The following is a 10,000-nucleotide window of genomic DNA, read 5'->3' as shown; positions in this document are numbered from 1 at the left end:
ATGTGTAATAATATGTGTTATGTGTGTGTTTTATATCTGTCTGTTGGTGTGATATGTGTAATAATATGTGTTATGTGTGTGTTTTATATCTGTCTGTTGGTGTGATGTGTGTAATAATATGTGTTATGTGTGTGTTTTATATCTGTCTGCTGGTTTGATATGTGTAATAATATGTGTTATGTGTGTGTTTTATATCTGTCTGCTGGTGTGATGTGTGTAATAATCTGTGTTATGTGTGTGTTTTATATCTGTCTGTTGGTGTGGTATGTGTAATAATATGTGTTATGTGTGTGTTTTATATCTGTCTGCTGGTGTGATATGTGTAATAATATGTGTTATGTGTGTGTTTTATATCTGTCTGCTGGTGTGATATGTGTAATAATATGTGTTATGTGTGTGTTTTATATCTGTCTGCTGGTGTGATATGTGTAATAATATGTGTTATGTGTGTGTTTTATATCTGTCTGTTGGTGTGATGTGTGTAATAATATGTGTTATGTGTGTGTTTTATATCTGTCTGTTGGTGTGATATGTGTAATAATATGTGTTATGTGTGTGTTTTATATCTGTCTGTTGGTGTGATATGTGTAATAATATGTGTTATGTGTGTGTTTTATATCTGTCTGTTGGTGTGATGTGTGTAATAATATGTGTTATGTGTGTGTTTTATATCTGTCTGCTGGTGTGATATGTGTAATAATATGTGTTATGTGTGTGTTTTATATCTGTCTGCTGGTGTGATGTGTGTAATAATCTGTGTTATGTGTGTGTTTTATATCTGTCTGCTGGTGTGATGTGTGTAATAATATGTGTTATGTGTGTGTTTTATATCTGTCTGTTGGTGTGATATGTGTAATAATATGTGTTATGTGTGTGTTTTATATCTGTCTGCTGGTGTGATATGTGTAACAATATGTGTTTTGTGTGTGTTTTATATCTGTCTGCTGGTGTGATGTGTGTAATAATCTGTGTTATGTGTGTGTTTTATATCTGTCTGTTGGTGTGGTATGTGTAATAATATGTGTTATGTGTGTGTTTTATATCTGTCTGCTGGTGTGATGTGTGTAATAATATGTGTTATGTGTGTGTTTTATATCTGTCTGCTGGTGTGATATGTGTAATAATATGTGTTATGTGTGTGTTTTATATCTGTCTGCTGGTGTGATATGTGTAATAATATGTGTTATGTGTGTGTTTTATATCTGTCTGCTGGTGTGATATGTGTAATAATATGTGTTATGTGTGTGTTTTATATCTGTCTGTTGGTGTGGTATGTGTAATAATATGTGTTATGTGTGTGTTTTATATCTGTCTGTTGGTGTGATATGTGTAATAATCTGTGTTATGTGTGTGTTTTATATCTGTCTGCTGGTGTGATATGTGTAATAATATGTGTTATGTGTGTGTTTTATATCTGTCTGTTGGTGTGGTATGTGTAATAATATGTGTTATGTGTGTGTTTTATATCTGTCTGCTGGTGTGATATGTGTAATAATATGTGTTATGTGTGTGTTTTATATCTGTCTGTCGGTGTGATGTGTGTAATAATATGTGTTATGTGTGTGTTTTATATCTGTCTGCTGGTGTGATATGTGTAATAATATGTGTTATGTGTGTGTTTTATATCTGTCTGTCGGTGTGATGTGTGTAATAATATGTGTTATGTGTGTGTTTTATATCTGTCTGCTGGTGTGATATGTGTAATAATATGTGTTATGTGTGTGTTTTATATCTGTCTGCTGGTGTGATGTGTGTAATAATCTGTGTTATGTGTGTGTTTTATATCTGTCTGCTGGTGTGATATGTGTAATAATCTGTGTTATGTGTGTGTTTTATATCTGTCTGTTGGTGTGGTATGTGTAATATGTGTTATGTGTGTGTTTTATATCTGTCTGCTGGTGTGATATGTGTAATAATATGTGTTATGTGTGTGTTTTATATCTGTCTGTTGGTGTGATATGTGTAATAATATGTGTTATGTGTGTGTTTTATATCTGTCTGCTGGTGTGATATGTATAATAATATGTGTTATGTGTGTGTTTTATATCTGTCTGCTGGTGTGATATGTGTAATAATATGTGTTATGTGTGTGTTTTATATCTGTCTGTTGGTGTGATATGTGTAATAATATGTGTTATGTGTGTGTTTTATATCTGTCTGTTGGTGTGATATGTGTAATAATATGTGTTATGTGTGTGTTTTATATCTGTCTGCTGGTGTGATATGTGTAATAATATGTGTTATGTGTGTGTTTTATATCTGTCTGCTGGTGTGATATGTGTAATAATATGTGTTATGTGTGTGTTTTATATCTGTCTGTTGGTGTGATATGTGTAATAATATGTGTTATGTGTGTGTTTTATATCTGTCTGTTGGTGTGATATGTGTAATAATATGTGTTATGTGTGTGTTTTATATCTGTCTGCTGGTGTGATATGTGTAATAATATGTGTTATGTGTGTGTTTTATATCTGTCTGCTGGTGTGATATGTGTAATAATATGTGTTATGTGTGTGTTTTATATCTGTCTGCTGGTGTGATGTGTGTAATAATCTGTGTTATGTGTGTGTTTTATATCTGTCTGCTTGTGTGATGTGTGTAATAATATGTGTTATGTGTGTGTTTTATATCTGTCTGCTGGTGTGATATGTGTAATAATCTGTGTTATGTGTGTGTTTTATATCTGTCTGCTGGTGTGATATGTGTAATAATATGTGTTATGTGTGTGTTTTATATCTGTCTGTTGGTGTGATATGTGTAATAATATGTGTTATGTGTGTGTTTTATATCTGTCTGTTGGTGTGATATGTGTAATAATATGTGTTATGTGTGTGTTTTATATCTGTCTGTTGGTGTGATGTGTGTAATAATATGTGTTATGTGTGTGTTTTATATCTGTCTGTTGGTGTGATATGTGTAATAATATGTGTTATGTGTGTGTTTTATATCTGTCTGTTGGTGTGATATGTGTAATAATATGTGTTATGTGTGTGTTTTATATCTGTCTGTTGGTGTGATGTGTGTAATAATATGTGTTATGTGTGTGTTTTATATCTGTCTGCTGGTTTGATATGTGTAATAATATGTGTTATGTGTGTGTTTTATATCTGTCTGCTGGTGTGATGTGTGTAATAATCTGTGTTATGTGTGTGTTTTATATCTGTCTGTTGGTGTGGTATGTGTAATAATATGTGTTATGTGTGTGTTTTATATCTGTCTGCTGGTGTGATATGTGTAATAATATGTGTTATGTGTGTGTTTTATATCTGTCTGCTGGTGTGATATGTGTAATAATATGTGTTATGTGTGTGTTTTATATCTGTCTGCTGGTGTGATATGTGTAATAATATGTGTTATGTGTGTGTTTTATATCTGTCTGTTGGTGTGATGTGTGTAATAATATGTGTTATGTGTGTGTTTTATATCTGTCTGTTGGTGTGATATGTGTAATAATATGTGTTATGTGTGTGTTTTATATCTGTCTGTTGGTGTGATATGTGTAATAATATGTGTTATGTGTGTGTTTTATATCTGTCTGTTGGTGTGATGTGTGTAATAATATGTGTTATGTGTGTGTTTTATATCTGTCTGCTGGTGTGATATGTGTAATAATATGTGTTATGTGTGTGTTTTATATCTGTCTGCTGGTGTGATGTGTGTAATAATCTGTGTTATGTGTGTGTTTTATATCTGTCTGCTGGTGTGATGTGTGTAATAATATGTGTTATGTGTGTGTTTTATATCTGTCTGTTGGTGTGATATGTGTAATAATATGTGTTATGTGTGTGTTTTATATCTGTCTGCTGGTGTGATATGTGTAACAATATGTGTTTTGTGTGTGTTTTATATCTGTCTGCTGGTGTGATGTGTGTAATAATCTGTGTTATGTGTGTGTTTTATATCTGTCTGTTGGTGTGGTATGTGTAATAATATGTGTTATGTGTGTGTTTTATATCTGTCTGCTGGTGTGATGTGTGTAATAATATGTGTTATGTGTGTGTTTTATATCTGTCTGCTGGTGTGATATGTGTAATAATATGTGTTATGTGTGTGTTTTATATCTGTCTGCTGGTGTGATATGTGTAATAATATGTGTTATGTGTGTGTTTTATATCTGTCTGCTGGTGTGATATGTGTAATAATATGTGTTATGTGTGTGTTTTATATCTGTCTGTTGGTGTGGTATGTGTAATAATATGTGTTATGTGTGTGTTTTATATCTGTCTGTTGGTGTGATATGTGTAATAATCTGTGTTATGTGTGTGTTTTATATCTGTCTGCTGGTGTGATATGTGTAATAATATGTGTTATGTGTGTGTTTTATATCTGTCTGTTGGTGTGGTATGTGTAATAATATGTGTTATGTGTGTGTTTTATATCTGTCTGCTGGTGTGATATGTGTAATAATATGTGTTATGTGTGTGTTTTATATCTGTCTGTCGGTGTGATGTGTGTAATAATATGTGTTATGTGTGTGTTTTATATCTGTCTGCTGGTGTGATATGTGTAATAATATGTGTTATGTGTGTGTTTTATATCTGTCTGTCGGTGTGATGTGTGTAATAATATGTGTTATGTGTGTGTTTTATATCTGTCTGCTGGTGTGATATGTGTAATAATATGTGTTATGTGTGTGTTTTATATCTGTCTGCTGGTGTGATGTGTGTAATAATCTGTGTTATGTGTGTGTTTTATATCTGTCTGCTGGTGTGATATGTGTAATAATCTGTGTTATGTGTGTGTTTTATATCTGTCTGTTGGTGTGGTATGTGTAATATGTGTTATGTGTGTGTTTTATATCTGTCTGCTGGTGTGATATGTGTAATAATATGTGTTATGTGTGTGTTTTATATCTGTCTGTTGGTGTGATATGTGTAATAATATGTGTTATGTGTGTGTTTTATATCTGTCTGTTGGTGTGATGTGTGTAATAATATGTGTTATGTGTGCGTTTTAGGGATCCCAGTAGAGTCCAAGGTGAACATCTTCATCAACAGCTTTGGATCCATCCAGGAAACCACCATGGTGACTATCTATCTATGTATCTATCTATCTATCTATCTATCTATCTATCTATCTATCTATCTATCTATCTATCTATCTATCTATCTAGCTTTCAAATTCAGATTGCTTTATTGGCATGACCATAACAAGATACAGTATTGCCAGAACATTGTTGTCTTCTTTCTGTATGTATATTTGTTGACACATGCTAACAAATATACATACAGAAAGAAGACAACAATATATATATGTATGATACATAAATAAACAGAAGGCAAGTTAAAACAGAGGCCTGATGTAGATCAGCAGGTCATTCTGAGTCCCTCATGTGGTGGCAGGCAGAGATAAACTGCCCTGCGACAACACAACTTCCTTTCATTTCCCCAGTGTCACTTTTAGTTTTTCCTTATCTGGTTTAATAAATTGTGAGTGTTTATTGCTGAATTTGGGGAATTTTTTTTTTCCCTGATTAGCTTAAATGTTGGGCACTGTGTGAGGAAGTGCTGCTCTGTCTCTACAGCAGTTCCTCCACACTGTTGGCACCGTCGCTCCTCTTCTAGCAGCCATGTTTTCTTCTATCTGCCTGTTTCTGTGGCCAGGCTATGAGCCTCAGTCTGTACTGTCTTACTATGTGTCTGTGTTTCTATGGCCAGGCTATGAGCCTCAGTCTGTACTGTGTTAACGTCGCTGTGCTCAGGTAGGTTGCCACAGTGTACTGTCTCTTTAGAGCCAGATAACATTGTGTTTTACTTTGTGTGTGTGATTTTGTGTTCCAATAGGTGAGGTACTTTTGTTTCTGTTGTGATATAATTTGGTTGACTCTGATAGTCCTGGTGTCAGACTGGTCCTGAGGCAGAACACTGCTTGGACTGGAACAGAGTGTCAGGACCAGCTGAGTGAGGTGACCTTTATCTTTGCTCATCTCTTGGCTCTGCAGGATTTTGTGGCAGTAGGACTGGGGGGAGGAGGGTCACCTTCTTTTAGATGAAGCCAATATTTAATTGATAGTTTTTGGATTTTCAATAATAATGGAAATTGGCCCAGTTCAGCTCTGCAGGCATTATTACCTGTTGTTCTGTGCACCTGCAGGGTGCTTTTACAAAATTCAGTGTGTGCATTTTCAGTTGGATGTTTTTCCCATTGTTCAAAGTTTAGGTTTGTTTGTGGGCCCCACACGTCACTTCCATAGAGCAGAATGGCTTCTATAACTGATTAAAGTAATTTGAGCCAAATTAAAATTGGAATCTGAATGTGAATTTGTCTTTTGATTGCATAAAATGCCCTGCGTGCTTTCTTTCTCTCAGTTCCTTGGCTGCTGGGTTGAAATTTCCAGTGGAACTTATTTTCAAGCCTAAATAATTATATTCCAAACAGTTTTCTATTGTATGTGTTCCAATTGTGAAGTGATATTTGTTTCTCTGGCATCTGGATCTTGTTTGAAATATCATTGTTTTGCTCTTTTTGATGTTAGTTGCCAGGGCCCAGGTCTGACCGTAACATTTAAGTATGTTCAGACTCTGTGGAAGCCTGTCTTTTGTTGGCCTTAACGATATTAAATCATCTGCGTACAGCAGGAATTTGATCTCTGAGTTGTGAAGTGTAAAACCAGGTGCTGTGGACTGTTCCAACATGGTGGCCAATTCATTAATATAAATGTTGAACGGGGCAGGTGGTAAACAGCAGCCTTGTCTCACCCCACGTTCTTGAGAAATAAATTATGTTCTCTTGTGTCCAATCTTGATGCTGCACATGTTGTTCGTATACATGGGTTTTATTAAGTCGTATGTTTTACCCCTATGCCACTTTGAAGTAGTTTGTAGAATAAACCAATGTGCCATATTGAATCACATGTTTTTTTGAAGTCAATGAAACATGCAAATATTTTGTTTTTATTTGATAAACATATTTGTTGACCAGGGTGTGTAGGGTGTAAATATGGTCTGATGTGTTATGATTTGGTGTGAATCCAATTTGGCTTTTGCTCAGGACATTGTGTTTCGTAAGGAAGTGTATGAGCCAAGAATTTATAATGTTGCAGAAAACCTTCCCCACATCACTGTTCACACAAATGCCGCTGTAATTATCAGGTTCCGATTTATCTCCGTATTACACAATCGGCGTAATGGGACCATGATTCCAGATGTCTCTATCTCTCTTTTTCTCTCTGTCTCTGTCTCTCTCTGTCTGTCTGTCTGTCTGTCTGTCTGTCTGTCTGTCTGTCTGTCTGTCTGTCTGTCTCTCTCTCTCTCTCTCTCTCTCTCTCTCTCTCTCTCTCTCTGTCTCTCTCTCTCTCTCTCTATCTATCTGTCTCTCTCTATTGCTGTCTCTATTTATCTCTATCTCTCCCCCTCGCTCTCTATGTCTGTCTGTCTGTCTGTCTGTCTGTCTGTCTGTCTGTCTGTCTGTCTGTCTGTCTGTCTGTCTGTCTGTCTGTCTGTCTGTCTATCCATCTCGTTTTCATTTTTGGCTTAAGAAACACATCACAGCCTTGAGAAAGGCAGCAAAGGGGAAAACTGTAAGAAGGATAAAGTTGTAAAATAAATTATGATCATGCATCACAGGGTGCTTTATTCTTTTTTGTGGTTTGTACCGGCCTGTTCCTGTCTCTCTCTTTTTCTCTTTTCTACCGATCTTATGCAGGGGCTCAGGGTCAGATCTCTTAATAATTAAGGTGGGAGGGACATATGTAAGAGGGCTTTAGTGGCTGATGTTGTGAAGCAGAAAAAGCTTGATGTGGTTTTTCTGCAGGAAACTCGTAGGGACCAAACTAATGAGATAGACTGGGGGTGGTGGTGGGAGGGGTCATATGTACTCAGCCATGGCACCAACTTTTGTGGAGGGGAAGCAGTGTTACTAAATAAAAGAACTCATCCAAGAATTGTATCATCTGTGGAGTTAATTAAGGGGAGACGTCTGATTGTAAGGGTAGAAACTGAAGGGTACCTTTTCTGTTTTGTCAATATATATGCTTCAACTCAGGGGGCTGATAGATTAGCCTTTCTTAGTTTTTTTTTTGAGGGATAAGCTGCAGAAGTATGGTCAGGAGCAGCTGATCATAGGTGGGGACTGGAACTGCACCATTGATTGATTTCACCATGGACAGGACAAGTGAAGAACCACACATTCAGTCATCTGGTAGCTTAGGCAGAATAGTTACTTCATTAGATTTACTGGAGACTGAAACACCCTACTGCTAGACAATACACGTGGGTCAGGGTGAGCAATAACAGGGTGAATGGAGCCAGGTTAGATAGGTTCTACATTTCAAAGTCTCTTGCATCCAGTCTAGTTTGTAGCTCCATTACTCCAGTTGGCTTCACTGATCACCATCTCATCACAGTAGATTCGATCATTCCTCCTGGGAAAAAAGTTAGGTCATAAGTAAAAAAGCTAATTTTGATTCACCGAGGCAGTGGTGGGAAGTGGGTAAGGCACAGATTTGTGTCTTCTGTCAGCAGTATACATCTCACGTTACTGCTAGTATTAAAGCAGCAGTCCAAGAGCTGGGGGATAGTATTAAGAACATTGAGTGCATTATCAGTAGTAATCCAGACATTGCTACTGATGACCTGCTGCAAGAAAAAAGACTGGCGCTCAGGACTCTCATGCAGGAGAGAGTGAAAGGAGCCCTCATTAGGTGTCGTTTCCTCAACATTAAAGGCATGGATTACTGAGCTCTTTCTTCTTCAGCTTGGAGAAGACTGTTGCCAGGAGCAAGCTGATGACATCCCTAAAGCTTCCCCGTGGCAGGGTGGTGACTGAGTCATGCTGTGGCTTTTTACTCTTCTCTCTTTGGAGCAGAGCAGTGTTATCAGGACAGTGCTGCAGAGCTACTAGATGGACTTCCTCAGCTCAGTCCTGAGGAAAAGGCAGACCTGGATAGAGATCTCAGCTTTGAGGAGTTGACTGGAGCTGTTAGTCAGATAGCTTCAGGGCGGGCTCCAGGAATAAGTGAGCTCGCCACTGATTTTTTACAAGCATTTCTGGTGTTCTGTTGGACCTGACTTGCATGAAGTTCTCTTGGAATGCTTCCATGCAGGGGAGATGCCTGTCTCTTGTAAGAGGGCAGTTCTCTCCTTGCTCCCTAAAAAGGGAGATTTAGCTTTGCTGGAAAAACTGGAGGCCAGTGGCCCTCTTATGCTCAGACTATAAAGTGCTTTCCATAGCACTGTCAAACAGATTGAGAGAATATCTGGATATACTTGTTCATATGGACCAAACATACTGTGTACAGGGTAGAACAATAATGGATAATCTTTTTCTTGTTTGAGATGTAATTGACTTATGCAAATTTTATGATCTTGACATTGGTATTCTCTCCTTAGATCAAGAAAAATCATTTGACAGGGTGGACCACAGCTATTTGTTTTCAGTAACCAAAGCATTTGGTTTTGGTGACCATTTTGTGTCATGGGTGGGGTTATTATGCAGTGGTTCTGAGTGTTTGGTGGAAGTTGGGGGAGGGTTGAGCCAGCCAATCCCTGTGTAGAGGGGGATAAGACAGGGTTGTCCCATCTCAGGGCAGCTGTACAGTCTTGCTATTGAACCTCTGCTGTGTAGGCTGAGAAGCCGTCTCAATGGGCTTTCACTGTCAGGCACACAACACAACCTACCTTTGATAGTGTCCGCTTATGCGGATGACTTAAATGTGTTTGTCAAGGATCTGGGGGATGTGCAGGAACTACAGGAGAGTCTGGGTTTATATCAGAAGGCTTCGTCAGCAAAGGTAAACTGGGCAAAGAGTGAAGCCTTACAGGTAGGACAGTGGAGAGAGAGGGCAGCACCTAGTTTGCCTGCAGGTCTGCAGTGGAGGAGAAGAGGGATGAAGGTGTTGGGGGTATTTTTAGGCACAGAGGATTATCAGAGGCAGAATTGGGAGGGTGTGATGGAGAAAGTGTGTGCCAAGTTGTCCAAATGGAAATGGTTGCTACCCCAGCTGTCGTATAGGGGTCGAGTTTTGGTTGCCAATAACTTGGTTGCCTTGATGCTGTGGCAC

General features: G+C 37.6%; 1 protein-coding gene across 1 annotated transcript in view; it reads left to right on the top strand.

Annotated features, from left to right (window-relative positions):
* The window catches only part of LOC130112699 (glycine receptor subunit beta-like), a 47,268-nt gene that overhangs the window by 14,591 nt on the left and 22,677 nt on the right, over positions 1-10,000 (top strand). Inside the window, exon 3 of the mRNA XM_056280163.1 lies at positions 4,958-5,025. Coding sequence (XP_056136138.1) covers positions 4,958-5,025 — 68 coding nt within the window. The remainder of the gene's footprint in view (positions 1-4,957; positions 5,026-10,000) is intronic.

The sequence above is a fragment of the Lampris incognitus genome, chromosome 5, assembly GCF_029633865.1.
Source record: "Lampris incognitus isolate fLamInc1 chromosome 5, fLamInc1.hap2, whole genome shotgun sequence".
In the NCBI taxonomy this organism is placed as follows: Eukaryota; Metazoa; Chordata; class Actinopteri; order Lampriformes; family Lampridae; genus Lampris; species Lampris incognitus.
Note: the sequence above shows the minus strand (reverse complement) of the source record. Positions and strands in the feature narration are given on the sequence as shown.